We start from the raw sequence: 23522 nt of genomic DNA on the forward strand, positions 1-23522 counted from the left end.
TGTTCAATTGCTAAACTCTTAAAAGTACTTATCATGCAATCAATGTGCCTCCTGCAGAAACAGTCGGATTGTGAAGAGGAAACAGGTGGTCCACACGAACATCCCTTCCCATGGTTATTGGCCATGCTGTGTAAAAGCATAGTTTACACAGATACAGTTAAATCACTTCATAGATACGGGATTTTTAACTGGAGTAAACTTTGAGACAGTCTTTCCTTTTCTCTCCTCACACATTGTTTTAAGTTAAATGAGAAAAGTGGTTTCTTACAGTCTAAGACTATTAATTCCTTCTTAGTTATGCTGTTGGAAGATATATCACAATACCACAGCTTACAAGTTCACTAAATCTAATCTTCCATTCCGAAAATACCCACAAGTTCTTGTTTCAGAGAAGAAGCAGCCACTTGCTCTTGCCTCCCAGAGATTCCTGCTCTCTCAACAGTTGCTTCACATTTCACATGCATTTAAAAAAAACAGTACAATTACTGACTCACATTTTCCCTTTCACTAGAATGTCAGCTTCCCTTTCTACCCTTCTTATTACAGTTTTTTGTTAATTTAGTTCTAAAATGCTATTTTTCAATAACTACCTAGCATCAGGAGCATTTGTTTAAAAAAAAAATTGAAAGGTGGTGTTAGGGGTATAACTGTTACTTATACTACAAGATTCTTTTTGGTTTTTGGCACCTCGGGACCTGAAGATGAAATCTGCTCTCCTTGCTCCAGTCCAAGCCTTGGGCCCCATGACTTCAGGCCAGCTAACTTATTTCACCATTTACTGTGGAGGAAAGAGGAGAGGAACAGTAAAGAATTTTGTTTCCTAAAGTGTTCACTTGTTGCCTTTGAATGCTCTCATGGTAGTCATGCTCCATGCCAGTGAGCATCCAAAGGCAGCAAATGAACTCTTAAAAACAGTGTTTAAGTGTGTATACACACTCACACACATACACATGTTTATACGTGTATAGAGTGGGGTTTTTTTGGGGTTTTTTGTTTGTTTGTTTGTTTTGGGTTTGTTTTTTTGTTTTGTTTTTGGGTTTTTTTCTGTGTTCTGTTCCCATTAGCAGAACAAGATAGTTCTTAGAGCAGAAAAACTGTGGACTGGCTCTACAGGACTAGTGCATCTCCAAGGGAATATCTGGAAAGAAAATTAGTAGGACAGAAGAAAGAAACACTGCACATGCCCTCTTTTGCCTTCCTTGCTCAGCACTGGGTGTTTGGTTCATTGAGTTTTTTTTGTTCGTGTGTTTGGATTTTTTTTAATAAAGCAAAAAAATGAAGCTGTTTAGTTTAAATTCTACAGTGAAAATTAACTTTCTTTTCTGCATTGAATTCCATTCAGTCACCCTAAATTCCTCTATCGTACTTCTTAATTTTAGTTGGGTAGTCTGGTTTGCTCTGGCCATAAACAGTTCTGGATGTTTAGCACTTCCTACTCTTCAGCTCTTCTTGCAGTTTCCACGTTATTTAACCCATATATCATAATTCCCAACCAACCATAGCTGGTTAGGCTTTATCTCTTAAGGCTTTATCCAAGTAGGAAAAGCATGGATTACCTCCCTTTCCTGCTGTGCTGGGGCATAAATATTTGCCCAAGATCTGAATTTCTTCCATACCCCAGTGAGCATCTTTAGGGCATGGTGAAAATGCTGGGACATCTGAACACTCTGTGTGGCAGGAAACTTGAGGGAGTTTTGGAAAGTGATGCTAACTGTCTTTGCTCCAACAGGGTTAGGTGGCAGGCAAAGAAAGGCTCCAGAAGGGAGAAGAGGAAAAATCAGGACCTTCTGCACCCCTTCCTTGCAAGAAAGCCCCAGCTGAGGTTTGGAACTGGACTAATTTACGAGAAATACAGGATGAATTCCCCATATACACCATATTTTTTTTCCTAAATTAGAAACATCTAAAAGGTCTACGCAAGGTTATGGGGAAAAGAGAAAGACAAACCTTAAGTGAAGAAGATGAATTTGGTACACTGGAGGCACCTGGGCTGACAGAATCCACAAACTAAGCATAGCTGTGTTGTACTAAATAGTTGGTGTTTGTTTGCATGCCTGCCTATTTGCACTCTTTATCACATTCACAAGCTGACAAGGAAATTTCCTTTGTCCACCCCCACACTTCTGCAGTGGGTGTTATCAGACGGCCTCTCCTACCCGCGACATTCCCCTGTGCTTCTGTGAGATGGAGCAAATGAGCTCTGCACTTGACTTCACCACAGCTCAGTGTGGTTGTTCCCCTGCTCAGCAGTGACAGGAGAGCTCTTGGTTTGCAGCAGCAGCTGGGAAACCCAAACATGACATGGCACAACATCACCCAGCTCTCTGAAAGCTGTAAACACAAGAGGCCCACCTGAGTTTGTCCTGGAGCTGCAGGCACTTCCATCTCCATTGCTGAGCCCTAGAGCCAACTTCTTACTTTCTCCCTGCTTTCTCTTTCTATGGAAGCAGATTAAGGTTACAGAGACAAATAGCCCCAGCCTCCAGTTGCATGTAGTGCCTTTTGTTCTGCTGTAACTGGTTGTCCTACTGTCTCATGACCTGGAAGAAAAATCACCCTTTTTGGAACAATTATTCTTATTGCTGACAACCTTCTGCTGCAGCTGGATATGTGGGGGCAGGAGAGGTTCTGTCCTAGGCAGGAGCTCAGTTGGTTACTTAGTGGTTCAACAGGTGCCCTTTTCTTTCTGAAGACTAGTAGGGGCAACAGCACCAGTACAATCTACTGTCTGAATTTTGGAAGCATGAAATGCACTGTGAGTGCAGAATTGCCTCCTAGTGCCTAGGCTTGGGCACAGAAAATCAACTTCCTGGAGAAGAATCACCCCTATTACAAAATCAGTGATGGACCTTGCTTTTTAACAAGTCTTTTAAACTCAAATACTTTGTACTTGGAATAAGAGTCCATATTATGACTTATTTTTATTTAGAAATCAACATGCAAAGGCTCAGCTGTTTCTCCTTCATGCTGAAAAATGTTACTGCCAGAAGAAACAATATGCAGCCTATTGGTACACACTTTTTTTTTTTTTTTTTTTTTTTTTTTTTTTTTTTTTTTTTTTTTTTTTTTCCCAGGTGTCAGTCCCTGGCTTTGCAACAGTGACTAAATATTTGTGTTTCACTGCCAAAAGTGAATAGCAGAAATCCAAAGTTAGCATTTCAAGACTTGTATGCTCTGAGTAACTCAGTGGGACTAAAGATGTGAGCACCCCCTTCCGTGGGGTTCTCCTCTGGAGTAGGAGGAGCAGCTGCTCCTAAGAGGACTGCCCTAAGAACTCTCAGGACTCTCAGGACTGCCCTAAGAACCCCAGCAGCCACCAGCCGATGGCTTGTTTTGTACAGGAACAGCAGAACAGGGTCACTGGGGGGAAGAAAGGAGCTCATTCTTTTCAGAGGAAGGAGTCACTCCAACAAAAACCATCAAATGCCAACAGTGAAAAGAACAAACTTTCTTCAGATGGAGACTTAATAACAAGCAGGAAAATAAAATACACATAAAAACCATGTAAAAATGAAGGGAAAGCAGTAGCCTGTACACATAGGAGCAACAATGGAAAAGTCATGGAAAGACAAGGGCTTTAGCACACACATGTGTCCTTTCATAATGCAATTTATTGATCTAAATGTCTTTTAGATTAACAGAAACAGCAACAGAAGATGCTCCTTTCTGAAAAACACTTTGTGCAGCTGGTTGCTTATTCAGAATTGCAAAGATAAACATCCTGGTTCTGTTTGCCATTTTCTTTCCCGCATCCCCCAACAATACCCACCCATGCTGACAGCTGAAATTAATATATGTACTTCTTAATTTATCAGAAAAACAACCTGCTGCTAAACTAATATAGGCTGTACTTAACTATGTATTTCACAACACAGAAGGAAGAATGACATCAATTTCTTTTAATTAGGATACGGGACAGGAATTCAGAGGATGAACATCTATTTTTGCAGTTGCCAGAATCTTATGTATCTTCAGCAAATCCTTTTACCACCTGTTAAAAAGGGGGAAGGGAACTAAAAAGCTTTCTCCATCTGTAAAGTGAAGCTTGATGATTAAAATGGAGAGCTGCTGAAAATACCATGGTGATGGAGACTCTTCAGCTGAATATACAGCCCCCGCTGTGATAACAAGCAGCACTCTCATCTCCCTCTGCAGTCAGTGACAATAAAGACAGAATTCTACTTGCAAGGGATGTCAGTACCTTCCTGACAAAGGATTCAATGATTTCTCTTTCTGTAATTTTTTATGGATCTTACCCTTTTTTATGTTTTGCTGCTTAGACAGCGAGTATTAGGATTTCTACTTTTCTGGCAAATAAATGACATGTATTTTCTTTAATAAAATTCCCTGTGTTGAGAATGTAAGAATGAAACTTCCTGGCTGTTCCCGTATAGCTTCTTCTCAAATATACATGTACATGCAAATATATGTGTACATTTCCCTGCACCCACCTTCCAGCACAGAAATTTGGTCTCAGTGAAGATTGCCTTTAGATGTTTTTAGGATTTCTGTAGACCCCAGGGCCCTGCAGGAATTGCTCCCTCATCATGTCAGGCATGCAGAGATCTCAGATGCCACTGGCACATTGGACTCCAAGCATGATCCATACAGGTGAGAGGAGTTGGGAGTTGCTGCTTCATTTCAGTTTCTTGCATCCATTTACACCAGGAAGGTGGGGATTTTGAGTAGTTCTAGGACAAAAAAGCAGAGGTTTTTCTCCTGTGATTAGGGGAACTGTGTCTTGGATTCTGCTTTTATTTCCTCAAAATTACTTCTAGATTTAATAATCTCCTATGAACAATCTGGATTTACATTACAGCAGAAAAATGCTACTTTCTCTGGCAATTCAGGATGACAGTTTGAAGACTCATGAAGCTGCCAGTAAATTTTTATAGGGAGTTGTACATTTAAAAGGATCATTAACTATACAATCCCATAATTGGATCCTTATGTTACAGGTTTTGTTTGAAAGCTCAAATGGTGTCTACATATGTTAATAAACTTATTTTAGCACTGAGAGCACAAACGTGTGACAAATTGCCTTAGAGGAGAAATGAAAGGGAGACGATCTAAACTTTCATTTTTGTGAGGGAAGGAATCTGACATGTTGGGAGCACAGCAGGAAACCAATGAGAAACAGAATGTACAGCCATCACTGCTGTTAAATATAGATCCCCAGTTCTGAGGCAGTGCAGAGTCTTGATCTTGGGTCTCTTCAGCTAACAGGTGCCTCATGTCCTCAAAACACCTCATATTCTGGACAAAAATTGAATCAGATGAGGGCATTCTGCCTTTTTCTTCATCTTCTGTAAGTAGTTCCAGAAAGTGTTGGAGCATTTTTCTACAGGTGATACAAGCATAATGTTCCTGGATTTTTCTTTTTTTTTCTTTCTTTCTCTCTCTCTTTTTCACTTTCTCTCTCTCTTTTTCTCTCTCTCTCTCTTTTTTTCTTCCTTTCTTTCTTCTTCTTTGTTTTTTCTTTTTTATTAGGTCTAGCATAACAATGAAATGGCTCCGTTCTGCCATCAATTGTGTATTACAAGTGAAAAACCCCCAAGCAGATGATTCTTTGTGTTTTTCTCCATTTGTTTTTTTTTTTTTCCAAGTGAGCATAGGAACAGTCCTTCCTCCACTGACCTTCAAGTATTACGCTAACAGAATGTATTAGCATGAGTCAAATAGTGTGACTACAACAGCATCATGGTAAGGTAAATACCATATAGTTATACTTCCTTCCTCTGGCAATATCTCCAGGAGACAGGCTTCGTAAAGAGCTACACCCAGTAGTAAAATAATTTCTGCTGAATAAACAAATACTGAGAGATGTTATAAAGTCCAACATGGAGCTCAGCCAGAGCTGAGCCACTACTTCTAAGTGGCAATATGTCAGCTGCAAATAAGCAGTATGAGAGAAGCCGAGACATTTGTATAGCCAAACTAGTAGGAGCCAAAAATGGGAAAGTTAAGGCTGCAGATGGCAGTAGGTTTTGTGAGCTGAACACGCTGGGTCTCCATGCATGGACCTGTAGCTTTTGAGAGCTTTCTCCTCTCCTTCCCCTCCCCATGCCAAAATGTAACATTAGATTTGCTCTGTTTAGGGAAGAAATCAAAACATTTTGAAATGGGAATGGCAAGTCCACGCTAGATGGGTGCCCTACATTGTATTTTCCCTATCAGAACCAAAGGTGGGACCACAGTGTAGCACAAACAAAGATCTCTGCTACCACCCTCCCTCCATTGCCTGATGGCTGTGATAGATTTGCTCTGCCAAGCACCACTGTCACAAACAGTTTTGACTTGCTGCTTTTTAGGAGCTCCGTGGTGTAGGTCAGCTGTCTAGCTGGAAACAGGAAGCTGAGGTGTGCCCGTCACAGTGACAGATTTAGGATGTAACTCCTACTCCTCAAAGGGAGCCCAGGACATGCAGTGTGCATCAAAACACTGCAAGGCAACAATGTTGGTACATACAAATTTTTATAGATAGCTTAAGTGCTTGATCTCTTATAGATTCTTCCCAACCAAACCGTTTTACACCTGAGCTGTTTGTTTCTAGGACAGGGTACCTTGGGCATAAAGCTGTGTCCCCTGGCCTGTGTTTGTTTCCCTGTGTCCCTCTGGGCCATACCTCCCTCCTTTGGGCTGGATGTCCACCACCATAACTGGATATCAAGTCAGCAGAAGAGCAGGAATTCCCACAGAACTCTCATGATTTGCCATTTGTACCTCTTCATGTTCCCCCGTGACACAAGCATTTCTACACCCCCTCTGTCAAGAGCTGCTCAGAAAGACATTTTTAACTGTTCCATAATTAGCAAAGAGCCCTTTCACCTTCCCTCTCACAACGTACTGGATTTAGGAAATCTGTAAGTATGGACAGAAGGGAAGAAGCTGGAGAAATACAAGACAGCTTTGGAGAGCAGCTTGAGCAAAGGCCCTAGAGTGGTACAAAGTTTTGGGAATTATGTTCTCCTGCAGAAAGATTAGAACAGCAGCTCCTGCTAAAGGTAACATTTTTCAGAGTAACACTTCTCTGCAATGAAATAACATCATTTTCATTTCCAGCGGCTGCAAAAACGTAGAAATGTATAGAAAAAAAGAAACAAACCAAACCACCTTGTTGAAAATAAATAGCTGCAATAAGGCAAGATGGCAGATGCCCCATGATAGCACTACAGCATAAAAAAGTACAACAGCTGTGGATACTTAAGACAATCCACCCTTTTACTACTTTGTTGTAGAAGACCTCCAATATTTACACAGAGATGTATTTTTCATCTAATGCCCTTTTATCCAATGGGAATTTTTTTTCCCTTTCACCTCTAAAATACAACAGAGAGGGAGGCTCAACTACCGTGGTAGAAGTTGGTTTTTCTCTGACTTGGGCAAAAAGTCAGTGTTTGACACCAAGCAAATTTAAACATGGAAAATAAAACCCTGCTTTACACAGGACAGTAATACCAAGGCACTGAAAAACTTTACAACTTTGGCTGCAGCTTACACACTGTTAGAACTCCACAGCATACACATCTAGTTTCAATTTTTTTTTTTCTTTAATCACAATGGTTATTTGCTAGTATAGGGACTAATGCAGGACAGAAATTATAAACTATTGTTAGAAAAAATACTCAAGTTATTTGGGAATAGATTTGTAAAGCAGATAAAGAGCTTGTGTGGAGCACTTGAGTACATAAACAGTTGACATCTAAACTAATGGAAAAGAGCATTACCATTGCCTCACCCTTTTTTTTTTTCAAACCAACAGATGGAGTTTGGGCCTTGTAAAAATGCTACTCTTCTCAACCCTTGCAGATGACTAACAGAGAAAAGTACATTTCTTGATTATTTGTCAAACCAAACATTACCAGCGCAAGGGAAGATTCAACTTTGATCAAGTACTTGCACTGCTCACCTAACCATGCACGACTGGAAGTGTAGCAGCACGCAAACAGAAACAGATGTTGGCTTTCACAAACAAATCCTGACCCAAGCATACGTCCTTCGGAGGATGAAAGGGAATCATGGGCTTATCAGCCATGTACTGCCTATCCCAAAACATTCTAACTCAAATATAATATCTTCATTAAATGCCAAATAAAGGTTTTCCTCTCTCTGAACTTTGTCTCTGGAGTATCTTTGGAAGAGTGTCTTCCAAGACAAGTGGCAGATACTTCTAGTGAAATGCTTTTTACTTGCACAGTGAGATGTTTTGAAGGGATGCCATCTATTTTCAGTAAATTCTTATCTCCCCTCCACTAGACCCATTAGCTTCACTCGACACATTAGCTTATCAGAAATAACTGGAAATACTTTTTACAGTAAAAATACTGATTACTATTTTGCATATTCAAACAGATTTTCAAGCCAATTCTCCTCTTTCCTATCTCCAGGGCTTACCATCTTCTTCAGCATTTCTCCCATCCTGCTCCAAAGACGCTGAAAGTTGTCTGAATGTATTGCTTGTGACTGAACTGCTGGATGGAAGTGCACTCTCTATAAAGCCAGGGGTGACCTAGTAACAACTAACTTACAGCCAGTATGAAGAAGTGGCAAACAGCACTGTGTCAGTGCAGAGAAAAAGACAGTAAGTAAATTAGGTATTTGCAGCGAAGTTCCATATCAAAAAGCATACAATGTGCAGGCAACCATGCCATGGTTTCTGTAGGTGCACCATTCTTCCCTTGGCCAGATTCTGAGGCAGTGGCAGGGATCAGATGTGTAGCTAATGTCCGGTGTTGTCCGTGTCTCCTAGTGTCACCCTAGAAAGATGCATGTACTCATCTCCTTTCTGTGCTTGCTGTCTTTTGTTGCAGAATTTCACAGAGAGTGAGGACATGATTTATATTTGGATTGAGGGTTGAGCTACCACAGAATGGGCCTCAATCTGCAGTCCTGCGGGGCCTGTGGGCCAGCTGGAAAATTATGTTAAGGTGCTATATGGAGATAGTGGATTTCTAGGTGTAGCTTTTGTGGAGTGCTTCAAAACTTCAGCCACCTTAAGAGTAAGATAAATAAAGTTTGTTTACATTCTTTTTATGACCTGTCATTGTAAACTATGCTGAAGTCTATATAATTCACCATTCGAGAGAGAATAAATGGAGAATGTGATGCATAAGCACATTGGCTTGACCTACATCGTTCTGTCCAGCTTCCTAATTACTTCAGAGCCTCTGTCAACAGTCTTTCACTTATTTCTCCCCAGTCTCTATCTATCTTGGCCTTCTTGAGCACTTTCTGAATTGCCAAATGTTGTGAACTGGAGGTAGCACCCTTGGCTTCTCCAAGAGATCATGCAGAAGAAGCTCATGCTGTTCCCATGTCTTGCTGTTGTCACGACTAACTCAGATTGTGGAAAAGCTTTTAATTTTTTTCCCATGAAACACCACATAATTAAACTCTGAGGTAGATCCTAAGAAATGAGGATTTCTTTTTGTGTATAAATAACCACCTATGCCTCTCTTTATCACTGCTATGTATCTACTTACAGAGAAAGCGAAGGAAGGGAAAATAGCATTTTATGCATGACATTAGTTTGCAACCCCTGAAATTCAGAAAAAAGAACCACCACGAATTATATGTGCAGTCAACATTTCTTGAAGAAACCCATACATTTTTCCACATGTATACATCTTTTTAAGCTCTTTGCAGCATGCATGCACTCCACTGCAGCTGCCACCCTTTCTTACAGCACATCATTATCCATGTGTGCCAAAGGATTTTGGCACTGTGGCCATTATGTCCTTTCTTATGTCACATCTGCCAGAAGAAGGAGAGCTGGAGAAACAGCCACAGATGGAGAACACGTCTCAAAGCGTGTGAGTGAATGCCCAGTTTTCTTTTCCCCTGTGGGTGCTCCCATACCTGCCCCACGCTGTGTGATGAATCCAGGCAGCACCACATACATTCACAGAGTAACAGAATGTGTATCTTAAGACTTTTATTGAGCAGCAGCAGACCTGTCAGACGTGGAAACCAAGGAACACAGAAGTGCCTTGGTGTAAATGCAGCTCCCCAGTAGTGACTGCAAATAACAAGCAAAAGGACATGTTTCGCTGCTGGAGCCTGAGCTGCAGCAAAGAATGTTCTCAGCAAAGGTTGTGGATTTACCTTGACAGTCTTGCTGCAAGCCATGGAACTGCCAGATAACCAGTCAGACTGCTTCCCCTGGGTTATGCCATCAGATCATTTAGTTTTGGCAATCACCAAGTATGAAGACTGCCCTGAAGGGTTTGATTTTCAGTGTAATAACATTTTGTGTGAGTTACGAAGCAAGCCCTCTGCCACAGAAATGTGCTAGATGGAAAAGAGTTACAATAATTTCTTGAGTCCTGGCAGACAAAATACACAGCATTGTCCCAACATTAGCTCTTAACCCACACCCCCAATGAATTACCTGGAAGAAGAAAACATTAGAAAGAACAGTTAATAGTTTGGAATCTCTCTCATGCTCCTGGAAGAAAATATGTTTGAGAAAAGGTGAAGCTGTTACAGATGATGGTCTCATCTATATCATGACTACCAGTGTAATAGGAATTCAGCTAGGATTTCCATACTTCAAAATTCCCTAGAGAGTGGGATGAAAGAAAACAGACCCTCTTGCCACATGCAGATGAATTCCCCAGCAGAGATGCTGACCCCTACACTGCAACCTTGTACTGTGTCACATATCAAATTACTTATACTATACCTAGACTTCATTAAAAAGAGAATAACATATTTACATTTAAAAAAATAATAGACTATTAAACAGGTAGAGGTCTTGAAAAGGAAATAGATGGCTGGATATTAGGTGAAAAATCAGGTCCCCTTACAAAAATGAGTACTCAATCCAAAAAGATAAATAACAACTAGACTCACTTTAGACTGGAGAACCATTACCCACCTGAGCTGTGGGATGAAGTACATGTTCTTTGCAAGCAGGTCTGAAAAGCAATGTGCAATTCTGAGTTGTCACAATCAGCAGCCAGGGTAAAGGCAGCAAGCATCACCAGATTTACACCCTCCCTTTCTTTGTGAAGGATCCTTGGGAGAAATGGGGTTCCGCCTCCATGGAACTCCATGAGCAATGAGAAATTTTGACATTCAGACACTCTTTGGTGGTGATCAAATTACCTTCAGGATGCCCCATCCTGAAAGTTTCCCCTTAATGTTTCATGATATATCATGACATTCTTTTTCCATGTGTGAATCAGCCAGGGCTGTCCACTAGCATCTACAACTCCCAGCAATAGCAACAAAATCAGAATACACCAACGGCTGCATTAACTGCACTAACTGGGACTGGCACAGACTCCCAGATTTGAGTTTTCCTGGCAAGCAAAGAGTCCAGAACCCTGCAAAGCCCAGGAGAATGCTCCATCACCAAAGAAGGAAGCACTCTTTCACCATCAGTCTTGAGAAATGGCAAATTAAATGACATCATTCTGCAAATACTCAGTCAATCTTGGCATCACTGAAGGGAAAGTCTGAGAGCTTGAAGAACCATTCATCTCAAGGGATCACATGGTCTTCAGTGACACACAGGCAAGACATACAAAAACAGACAAGATACATGACATTAATTGACCAGAAGTGATTAGACAGATTCCCAGAGGCACAACAAGGCAAACTTTCAGCTGCTGCCAGCTCTTCCTCAGCCTTGGAATTAACCCTTGGGATTGCAAGCCCTCACAGAGACTGAGTTCAGGGTGTGCCAAGTGAATTCCTGGTGCTGACTACAGCCAGTGGAGTCTTCCGGAATCTTAATGTGAAATTTCTGCAAGTAGTATTTGTAGATTACCCCTGATGTGTGAGTTCACTGGAGAAACAAGCCTCCAGCTTGAGACCCAAATGAATACTTTCGTTGAATTGAGGTGCTAAGTGTCACTAAAATCAGTGTTTAACATCTAATGCAAAAGGGGCAGAGTTTCAGATTAATCAAGTCCAAGGCAGGTTACATTTCCCTCTCTCAGGACAGGAAAAAATGGTTCCAGGAGCTGGCAAGAAAAGTCCTGCAAAAGGAGTACTTGGAAAATGTCAGGGGAGCTAGGCTGGCTATTTGAATCAGAAAAGAAAGCCAGCAGTAGTCTGCTTCTATTTGTTTAATATAAGAGGTTTCTATACTCAGTTCCATCAGAACAACTGCTCCCTAAGGCAGTTGTAATACCTCAGCTTTGTCTAGGAAAAAAAGTGGTCCAACAAAAGAAAATTATTATTCATGGGGGATGTGCAGAAGGGGGAATTCAAGATTTACATGTATGGTCATGGACTCTAAATGAACCATTGAAGCTCAACTTGGCAACATGGTCTCAGGATTTATTATTCTACAAAGTATCAGCTCAAAAGAAGTCAAACACTTGGAATTTTTAGAAAAGGAATAGAAAACAAAATGCCATTTCCCAGCTGTGTAAGCTGAGATGCACCTGTATCAAATATTGTACGAGGTTTGCCTCCTCCCATCACAGAAAATATAAAAGTTGGACCTAGGAAAGGTTCAGAGAAGGGCAATTAAGATGAGAAACAGCTTCCTTATGAGGAATAAAGAGACTGGTACTCTTCAGCTTGGTAAACAGATGACCAAATGAAAAGTAAGTAGCAGATCATAAACACAAAGGTAGAACACAAAAGCTGGGGTGGATGAACTGTCCATTAAAAGCTTCAGAGATATCAAAGGAAGAAGTCAATGGGTTCTTGGCACAATATATAGTTCAACTTCATAACCTGTTGCTACACAAAGTTGTGGTTTACTGCTATTCCACTGGTTTACTGCTATTCCAGACCAACATTTTTGTGTTAAGTAAATTTTAATGGACTTTTCTTCCATGAGATACAAAGTCATAATTTTTTAGGAAGACCATTGAGTATGACAGATGAGAATACACTGGAGTGGTAATGGACAGAATGTCTTTGTGAGCTGAAAATTCAGCCTGCATAGATTGAAGCTTTGCGCTGGTGTTAAGATTTCATCCTTTCTATAGCTATTTGCCCTCTTTGGATAGAAGACATTTTCCTTCAGAAAATTTGAACTTTGAGAACCAATATATTACCACAGGCATAATGATGGGATCTGAAGCTTCAGCAGCAGCAACTGATGCAGTCTCAAGTACGTCATCTTCACATTTCCTTGAACAACGAAGACAAAAAGTCCCTCCAGCAGTCAAGAAAATGCACATTAAAACTCATAAAAAAGCAGCAGATTACTGCTCATGACAATTTAAAAAATGAAAGGATTTTTTTTCCAGTTGAGAGCTCAAAGAATCTATGTATTAAACCTCAAATGTATAACTAGCCTGTTTCATCATTTTAACCTACAACCAGTGAAGAAAACTGGAAGCTTGTTCTCTCCTCTCATACTAGGGTTGGTTGATAATGGCTTTTTTTTTTTACTGGAAAGCACAGATTGGCTGGTGGGAGTTCATGATTAGCAGGCCTGGTGCTGGCTCTCCTGACATTACCTAGGGGAAGAGCAGACTGCTCTACTCAATATCCCCAACTGCCCCTCCAGCCCCATTCCCCCAAAGACTTCTGGATAGGGCTAAGGGGAGTGACTTAGAGCAGGTAAGTGTTCCTTTTTTAAGGACAACGTAATGAGTCTATTCTCCTGCTCCTACACTTCAGGCTCCTAGTCTCTGTAGCAGGTCATCCCTGCAGCAGGATGCCATTCCTGTGCTGATGCTCAGTGTTACGGTGTGGCACTGAGGACCACTGAGTGCAGCGACCTAGGAAGTGCTGAGGTGACCACCAGGCATGTGCAACAGGGTGTTGGGTATCTACTTGCCAGGAAGGAGAGAGAACAGAGATACCATCATGCTCCTGCATTATAATGCACTCAGAAAGAGCCTTTTGTCTTCTGACAGCATGAGGTGGTATGAATGTGCAGAAAATACTGGAAACAGAAAAACTCTACAGATGGAAAACCCGTCTGTTACTCCCCAATATAACCTTCATCAAGACTTAGTTTTAAGAAAGAAAGAAATTCAAAAGTTGTTTGCCTGAGGGATAAAGCAGTGGTCCTGACAAAAGCACAATACCTGAACCTTGTTTAAACAAATACAGAAACTTGGTCTTCCTTGGTTCTACCTATCTCCACATGCACCTGAATGCCTATAGGACAGACATTAGTAACACCTCCACACTGAGTCTATTCATACATGGAAAAGGTATATAAAGTATGTCATTCTGAAGGATCTCTGTTGTGCCCTGGTCCATACTTTTGGACTTGGAGTAAGAAAATTATTTTTTTTCAATTCATCAACACATTAATTGTTCCATCTGAGAACAACTTACAGTCAACAGGAGCAGAGGCAGGTATGTGTTAGGCCTCTGCCCATTAGGAAGACAATGTAGGTTGCTTCCCTGATCATGGAAATGTTTTCTAGTCAGGTTTTATGCTTAGCAGTTGCACAATGGCCTTCAAGTTAGTCAGTGTTCATTATACATGCAATGAAGAACAGGGCTCCCAAACTCAACTTTGAAAGTACTACCTCATGCACCGACTTTAAAGTCTGGCAACCTCTTCTCTTCCTAAACTATATCAGTAAGAATTGATTGGGGTGTGTTATCAAGAAGAAACATGTAAGAGTCTTCTCTTGAATATCCATGGCTATTTCACCCCCTTTCAGCTGTGACACTGACTGCTATTCCCTATGCTTTACAATATTCCCACATCAGGGCCTCACACCAGCTCTAACCCATGTTTTTGGTCTCCACTCTCTATCAGCCTGCAGTGCTGCTTGGTGGTGTGCAGGATAGTCAACCACAACTGTACCCAGCCGAGTCCAACCAGCATGTGCAGCCTCAGCAATGCAGTCTGGAAAAACAAAAGGACCTTTATTCCTTATAATATCTCTTCGAAGTATTTTGATAGGTTTACAAGTACAAGATCTGAAGCTCAAGATCATGATTAAAGCTTTGTGCAGATGGAAGCTCTTGCACCAAACTGCCGTTTTTTGTGCAAAACTCCACTCTGCTGAAATACATTGGCTGTGCCAAGTAAGGGGCTCACGGAGAGGACCAGAAAGAGCACACTTCTGTTTACATGTGAGCCAAAGAATCCATCTCTGCTACTTGAAACACCAACAAGTACATTATTTGTCTGTAAAGCACTTGAGTAACTTAGCCCTAACTTAGTACATCTGCAGGCAAGAACCATTCCACAAAGCATGTGGCCATCTACTCCCCTGCTGTGGAAAAAGCTTCCAGTGGCTCATCCTTGTGATCAGGTCCTTCCTGAATATCCTCTGTCTTTTTATATGTAAAATGTCTCTCTCAGGTGTCTCTCTCAGTAAGTAATAAAGGGACCACTTTATCACCTGACAGGGAATAGTGGAAAAGAGCAGGGAAAAAAAAAATCCTGTATACAATGCAGCAACAAACATAAACACTCCGGATTGTTCCCTGACCTTTAACTTAATTTTGAATTGTAAATGGTTACTGATTGCAGAAAAGGGAGGAAGATAAATATACACAATGAGAAACTTTTCTGCTTTATGAGTTTAGCTGCAAATCCCAAATCTTTATGCTTGAAAGTGACTTTTCTTCATAATGAATCTGGAATGCTTAAAAGTTGTGGGAAATCTGGTTTAATACTAAACTGAAATATGATCCTTTGGTCTTTAACTGGGAACATCTGGTAGAAAAATCTACTGGTCAAAATTTAGTAGCTAATAAAGACCATAATACATTTCCACAGTTAGAGAATTACACGTTTTATATAAAAGCATTCATGACACTACAAAGCACTCAACACTTAGAGCAAAGGCAAATATTATTTTGTAAGGCATGAAGGAAAGATACATCATTGCAATTTAAAATGAATTTTATGGCAATAAAGTAACATACTTTTTTAAAAAAATACAGAGCCAAATTAAAATATAGCCAAACCTAAACTGTCAAACTCCTTAAAGCAAGAGATCAGACAATTATGTCAAATATGTTTAATTTTTTTCAAAATAACTGATGGCAAAATAAAATATTTACATCATGTCATACTGTGTAAACATGTAACATCACTGTACAAAGAAATATACATGCAAAATAAAGCAAAAATTTAACTAAAACAATAAAGGAAAATAATACACAAACATAATGATATGAGGTTGGTATGAATACATATCCAGTTTTGAAGTCAGTTGTTCTCTTTTAAAAAGTTTCTGTACAACTTTACAAAAAAACCCAAAACAAAAACAAAATGAAAGAAAAAGAAAAAAAAAAGAAAAAAAAAGAAAAAAAGAAGAATAAATAGGATACAGTGGAAGCCACAAAGCTCAAAACTAACCCAAGCTAGGTTATGGCTTAACACCCATATATCTAACTTTTGTGGGATGTCGGCTTGGTTTCCTTAAACATGGCATTTCACGCAAACATAGATGACAACACACCCACATGAACTCAGCGATGCACAGAAAACCATCTCTGTCCTTTTAAATATCTCACACTAATATTACTTCAACCTTAAAAACAGTTACTAACACAATTATATTACATGTCCAATTCTCCTCATCTGACTGCTACTTTCCAAATGTATTCTTCACCAAAGACCACAAGATTGTTCATTTCACAAAAGAAGTAAAAAAAAACAGATTTGAAAATTCTAAAAAGTGTTGAGACTGATCTGGGGAAAGTCAGACTTTGGCATTTTAAATATAATATTAAATTTTAAAAAGTGTCACTCTACTTCTTAACCAGCTTGACATTTGGGATAGGAATCTCTCTCTTCTCAATTTTTTTTTAACAATCCTTAAAACTGACTAGTCTTGACTAAATTCTATGCTAACCCTCATCTTAAACTAATAATGACAGTGTGGTACAACACACCCGCCCATGCCCACCCAGAACCCCCAATCACACAAACAAAACCATAAAGCTCACCGTACTAAGTATGTGCTTTTTCTATATATTTATTACAGTTACAACAGAGGTCCTCATAAATAGTTGCATAAAATGTTAAAGCCACAACATTGCACATGATATGAAAGAAAACAAAATCCCAAATGAGTGCATTTACAGTATTTCATCCTGCTGTTTACTGCTTGACAATTGGGTCAGCAAGCTGGGCACCAACCCAAAGTTCTTTTCTAGGGGGACAGTGACTACTGACCCAAACTGAAGACCCGCACAGTGGTATACCACCATTTAGGAAGGAGGGGGGAAAAAGGATAAGAGGAGGGGGAAAAAAATTACAGACCGAAGGCAGGTAACAGTCTATATACAAGTAAGGCCTACATTTTATCAGAGCAAAACAATTCATTCTATTTGTATGCAAAATCTTTTGAGGTTGGATGCACTTAAAAGCAGAGTCTGATCTCAGTGCACTGCTACGTGAGATACATACAGGCGAGGCAACTGGAAAGCTCTAGGACCAAGTGAAAACCAGATGTTATAAATGGAGGCTGTACCAATGGGCAGCCATTTGGTGAGTCTTCTCCAGGCATGATCTGATTTTTGTTTAACACCAGTGCTTTAAACATAGGCATTTCTTCCTTGAATAAATCTTGAAAACGGTAGCTAAGTTCACTTGCAAAATTCAACTCGTTTATTAAAAAAACTATTTTTTTTTTTTTGCAGAAACCTGAATAAAATACTGTTGCTGTATCGCTTGTGACTGCTTTTTGCTGAGTACAGTGCTATTGTCCTCCACCCCCGTGAAGTCTGCATCTCCGGTCCCCCGCGCCGCCCTGCGTGGGTCCCTGTGGAATGCATTTGCACACGAACATTCACTAGCAGCTGGTTGGCTTGGGGTTTGCTTTCCTCAAAATTCAAGTCAACAGCTGATTGGCAGAAGGAGTCTATCTCCAGTCTGATTGATTGGCAGGAGGAGTCCATCTCCAGTCTGATTGATTGGCAGGTGAAAGAGAATGAGAGAGAACTTCAAGCAAGGTCAAACTCTTGGCAAGAGCCTGCTCTGTAAGAAGTTTTTAATGCTACGGATGGGTCGAACATCATTCTGGTGTTTTCGCCGCTCAATGAACGAAGTCAGTCTGGATATATCAATGCTGTCATCACTTTTGCTGTTCCCCAGCTGCAGCCATTGCTCCTGGAGGGCCAGTGCAGCCGAGGGACGCTTAGCTGGGTCATCCTGAAGTAGGAAGCATACAAAATCTTTGGCCTTCTGGCTAACTCCTTTGAAGTAGTCATCTGGGAAACTAAAGTCTAAGCGGCAAATATTCAGGCAAGTTTCCTCTACACTTTCATCCAGGAAAGGAGAGACGCCACTAAGAAGGACATAAGTGAGCACTCCAATGCTCCAAACATCTGAAGTGAGTGAAACAGGATTTCCAAGAATAATTTCAGGAGCTGCAAACTCTGGGTTTCCAAGTAACTGGTGGATATAATACGTGGTATTGAGCTGGACTGCATCTCCAAAGTCAGCCAGTTTTATTGTTGGCTTAGTGGAACTCTGGTCCACCAAAATATTTTCAGGCTAGAAAACATAAAAAGGAAAAGTTAAAATGTCTTTTTTCAAGTCACTCTAACACACATTTAATGCTACAACTTAACTGCTTCCCACCCAGTGTGGTCAGCTCTAGAACATAAGTAGCACTCTGTAAGGATCACTGCAGAAGGCCATCTCTGCAAAGCTCTGAGGCAGTCTTTACAAGGCTTCCCCAGACCAACTTAACCCCAGCAGGTGGGTTCTTGCCTCTTTCAACATGCAATGAATGTGCTTCAGCTGCTGGCACTATGTTTTTTGCAGGAAATATGGTTCTGCCAGTTAATACTTCAGCTGACAGCAGCTCTGCAAAGCTTCACAGGAACTGTGTTTCAAAACTTATGCATAAGGAACAGCAATTACAAATAGAGGGTGAATAAAGCAACTGCTCCATTTGTTTTATGACAGAGAAACAAAACCCCTGCATTTAAAGACTGGAAGACTTTGCAGATATTTGCATGATGCTTTCAACAGAATCCAGCTCTATTTGACAACTCTTTCATGCAATGCAGCTGTACAGATGGAAGACAAGCCCTGTTAGGAGACTATGGCAGCAGAAGATCCTGTTGGATGCACATGACTTCAAGAGAACTGCTCCATCATTGGTAATCTGAAAGTAGAATTATTTCTACAGTTTTATTTCAAAAGCTACTGCTGCTGTAGCTGCAATCTCTGCAAAGTAAGAACAGCTTACCTACAACTAGTTATTAATTAGTTCATCTGCATGTGAGACCAGAAAAAGTATTGGTGAACTCTGTATAGCACACTAGGAAAAATTTAATGGTATGAAGACCCAGAACTGGTTCTGCTTGGAAAACAGCAGTATATGGAGGGATGAGAGTCAGGCTTTTTGCTTTTTCTCAACATGACCCCATTTAGCTGAAGAGACCCTGCCTACAAAGATGACTTATCCATGCTAAAATTATTATTCACATACAGGTGGAAAAAAAAAAAGTGTAAAGTGTAAGCTTTTAATTAATATTTACATTAAGATCTTCTTACATAGGATTTTTACCAGAATGCATCAAACCCCTGTGGCTCAAGCAGCAAACACACAAAGGCAAGAACAAAGGCCCAAAAAGGCACCATTCATGTAGATATCACAGCCCTCAAAGTGCAAAGAGGAAAAGCAATCTCTTTCACAAGAAACTCTATGCTTCTTGAGAAAGAAATCCATTTTTGCTGCAAGTTTATCAGAAAGTAAGTAAATAAATAAATAAGTGATCAAGCAAAGCTTCCTATTAGCAATTATTTTCAGCACAAAGAGCCACACAGGGCAAGCAAGCTGTAAGGAGAAAGCATAGGGAATTGAAAGTTTCTGCTCTGCTGGCTATGAGTGATCTAAAGCATTTGGGAATAGAGCCCCAAGCCGTATCCTTGCATTTCAAAGTTCTCAAAGCAGTTCACAGTTCTATGTTCCCAGCTGTAAGTTTTCTAGAAGAGGGAGATTTAATGATGCACACTGCCTAGAATCCCATTAACACCTCACCTTTAGGTCCAAATGTGCTATTCTGCAGTTATGAAGATATTGCACAGCTTCCAGAATCTCTCCCAGGTAGAGTCTGATCTTCCCTTCTGTGAGGTTTCCCCATCGCACGACGTAGTCTAGAAGGCGACCCTGGTCAGCCCTGTTAGAATTATAAGGGTTGTATTTTGGATTAATCCATGCATCAGAACTGGAAAAAAAAAAACCAACCTAAGAAACTACAGACTACAGCAGTAACTGTAGCCTACAGGGCTTACAAGACAGAGGACTAGGCTATGAAGAGGAGATTTCACATCAGGCTACCAGATCACAACATTCCTAATTCACTTTTGCAGCTATTTGATAGAAAAATACTGTTGAACCTTCAGACCAAAATAATCATCCACATGTCAACATCTCTATTTATTCCCTTCTGAGTATAAACTCAACATTTTAGTAACAGCATTAGACAACTGCAGTATTTTACTTAGGTGCTTTCAAAGTGCTATGAAATTTTAGAGCTCCTTATTAATAAACTACCATAAACGCCCCAGAAAGTCAGCTGTAAAAGAGCATTTTACAGATAATTTAGAGTCCACACACATTTCTAACACTAGTATGTAGTTGGTGGAGGTCTCAAAGGTATCGAGGAGGCCAATGAGCTGGGGATGCTGGAGATTCTGCATGACTCCAAGTTCATGGGTAACCTGGTCCCGCTTCATCAACTTCTTATTCACAAACTTAGTGGCTACTGCTCGCTTGGTTCCCTTCTGGTCACACTTCTTAACGACAGAAAATCTGCCCCTGAAACACAACAATGAAAGGAAAGAATTAACCAAGAGATGCAACGGGGACATACTTTTACTTGAAAGATATACTCCAAGAGATCTAATTTTAGATCTCTAATAAGTTTCCCTTACAGAGAAGGTTCTGGGCATGAGAATTTTCAGTGCATGCACCTACTACAAATTGTGTCTGTAGAAACTTGACAGAGATCTGTTATATCACACTTGTAGACAACTTGTCAGAGTAACAACCAGCTTTCAAAAGTCATCATTAAGTTGGACAACTGTATAATCTACATTATTTTTCCCATTTTCAGACTTCTTCTGTCTGTAGTTTTCATTCCCTAAAGAAGAACGTTTAGGAGAACTTCATTACAGAAGCAGTGTCAGTCACTGTAAGCCATGCTTAAAAAAATAAAAAAACTCCCTTCATCTATGATACCACTTCAGCCTAATTGCATTCTGTTTATGCAGTGCCATCTAGTGCTGGTAAAATTTTTGCTTCCTCAGTTCTATTTAATCCAACAAAATTCTGGCCTTTTAGGCTCACACATTAAGTATTTATCAAGGAGAATTTAATTTTTGAAAGAGAAGTCAGTATTTTGACACAGACAGCTTTGGAGATTAGCACACAGAACGCACCTGCCAAGCTCAGCCACTTCACTATAGTGGGAATCAAAGTTGTCTTTCCAGATTACCATGATCCCATCACTTCCAGGACCTAAAAAACAAAAAAGAGAAGGACAGTATGTCCAATATTTAATATACTCAGATCCCTTGGCTATGAGGGGAATCACTCCATTTTATTAATCCCCATATGACACACAGGGTCACACCAGGACAAACTGCATTATACAGCAAGGCTACCCAGCCAAAGCAGTAGAGCAAATTCTATAGTGGAAACAATTCAGGTTGGAAACTGTCCATAGAAGAATGAGTAACCTTAGCAAGCTGAGGAAAACAGTAAAAAGAAAAGACACCTTACATTATATCTCATAATCTATAATATACCTGTCACTGGAAAAAACTGGCCAGGCAGTGCAGCACCTGCCTTAAAAAGCAACTCTGAATTCTTCAGGAAACACTAGTATAAAGACCAAATTTTCCCTTTCAGCCTCTTTTATATATTGCAACACACTCGTCCAAGGGCTTAGCTACTGTCTGTCTTGGGTCAGTGAGCAGGAAGTGCCTGAAATAATCACCACCTCAATATGTTGTCAGTAAAGCACTTACTGTGGCTACCAATAGGTGGGGCTCAAAGTGGCACCACTGAATAAAAACACCCAAAATTTCAGATGAGATTTGGAAGGAACATATCTTTCACAGTCTGGTTTAAAATTGCAGAAATTGTAAAACAGCAAAGCTCTTTGAAAAGAAGGGAAGAAAGATTCTATTTTGAAGAGATTTGGGGCAACTGTACAAGTCCCCATATCAGCTGAGACACTTCATTGTCTTGGGGTTTTTATGGGAGTCAATTTGAGACAGAGCCATTGTGCTAAAATCTATGAAATAATTCTCACCAATGAAAAAAATATATGGGCCTCACAATAGACTAAAGGACCCAGATGGCATCAATTGTTACGAATGGCCTTGTGAGAAAATCTGTGATCCTGCTGTGTATATTTTCCCTATTTCTAAAAACGGAGAATTATGAACACTTAGGAGAAGGATAAGTCAATGTACAAACACACACCAAAACTTATCACTACGTCATCACACACATTAAGTAAAAATCTTTTTTCTCCTTTGCTGTCTGCCCCCAGAACACAGGGATTTTTTCATCTTTGTATGTTTCCTTTTCATTCCTCACAAACATTCAGGTTGCCTTGCTTCAGATACTGAAATATCAGTTTAACTGTAGATCAATGACACAAAGACAAGAACTAGTTGTACATTCTCCAAAACACTGTGGCTTTACAATTCAAGCAAAGGAGAAAAATAAATTACAAAGTAATGCTACTCTTTTCTTATCTGTACACTATAGAAATTATGTTAGCATAGTAACATCCATTGAGACTAAACTAAGAATGCTGATAATAAAATATGATTTTATCAAGTGTGTTTGAACTAGTACTGGGCAATATATTATAGGTAAAAAGGCTCGTTATCAATACTCCTTTAACAAAGGCGTGCCCAGGAGCTCAGCTTTTCTTTTTACTATTGTATGGGTACCAGGCACTTTGACTGTAAGTAGGCTTTAGGAAAAGGCAGAGACAGGGCTACCTAAAACTCGTAGACTGGCGGAGGATGAAACCGAACCCATGTCGTTTGCAGCTATGCACGTGTAGATACCATCGTCGTCCGCAGTGACGCCAACGATTTTCAGCGACGCCTCTCCCAGGTCACTGCGAAACACAACAGCAGCTGTTAGCTTCACAGTAACTTCACAGACCTTAAGCTAGGAAAATCAGACAAAGGCAGGTTGATATTGTTTATACTTCTCATTCTTCAGCCCTTATCTCTCTCTGGACAAACATTACCAACCCTGCCCTACTGTATCAGAAGCACACACCAAAACCTGAGCACTTTGTGTTCATCCAGTATCTTGGGAAGTCCTGCAGATTACTACAAAAACATCCTGACTGACACTCTGTCTCACCAAGTCTCAGGCTATACTATTGGAAAAATCAAATTCTTCCCCTGTTTCTTCCTGCTTCCTTTACCTACTTCACGTTTTTGGAAGGCATATCAAGACAAATATCCATCCTTGTTCTTTCTAAAAGGTTTGTTTCCATTCCAGGAAGTGTCACCTGATGAATCATTTGTGCTTTCAGAGCATTTGCCCCTTGTAAGAGAGGGCTTGCCCTTCAACACAGAAGGGAGACTTCACCATAACTCTGGAGAACCTCTGAATCTGGGAGAATGA

The 23522-nt window shown here is 40.3% G+C and overlaps 1 protein-coding gene across 1 annotated transcript in view; it reads right to left on the reverse strand.

Moving 5' to 3' along the window:
* Positions 1–15896: 15896 nt before the first annotated feature.
* TRIO (trio Rho guanine nucleotide exchange factor) overlaps positions 15897–23522 on the reverse strand; it is a 243989-nt gene continuing 236363 nt past the window's right edge. The window contains exons 53-57 of the mRNA XM_066326466.1: positions 22880–23001; positions 21299–21377; positions 20475–20675; positions 19896–20034; positions 15897–18397 (exon numbers count right to left, since the gene is read on the reverse strand). Coding sequence (XP_066182563.1) covers positions 17855–18397; positions 19896–20034; positions 20475–20675; positions 21299–21377; positions 22880–23001 — 1084 coding nt within the window. The 3' untranslated portion in view covers positions 15897–17854. The remainder of the gene's footprint in view (positions 18398–19895; positions 20035–20474; positions 20676–21298; positions 21378–22879; positions 23002–23522) is intronic.

This window comes from Sylvia atricapilla, chromosome 1, assembly GCF_009819655.1.
Source record: "Sylvia atricapilla isolate bSylAtr1 chromosome 1, bSylAtr1.pri, whole genome shotgun sequence".
NCBI classification, from domain to species: Eukaryota; Metazoa; Chordata; class Aves; order Passeriformes; family Sylviidae; genus Sylvia; species Sylvia atricapilla.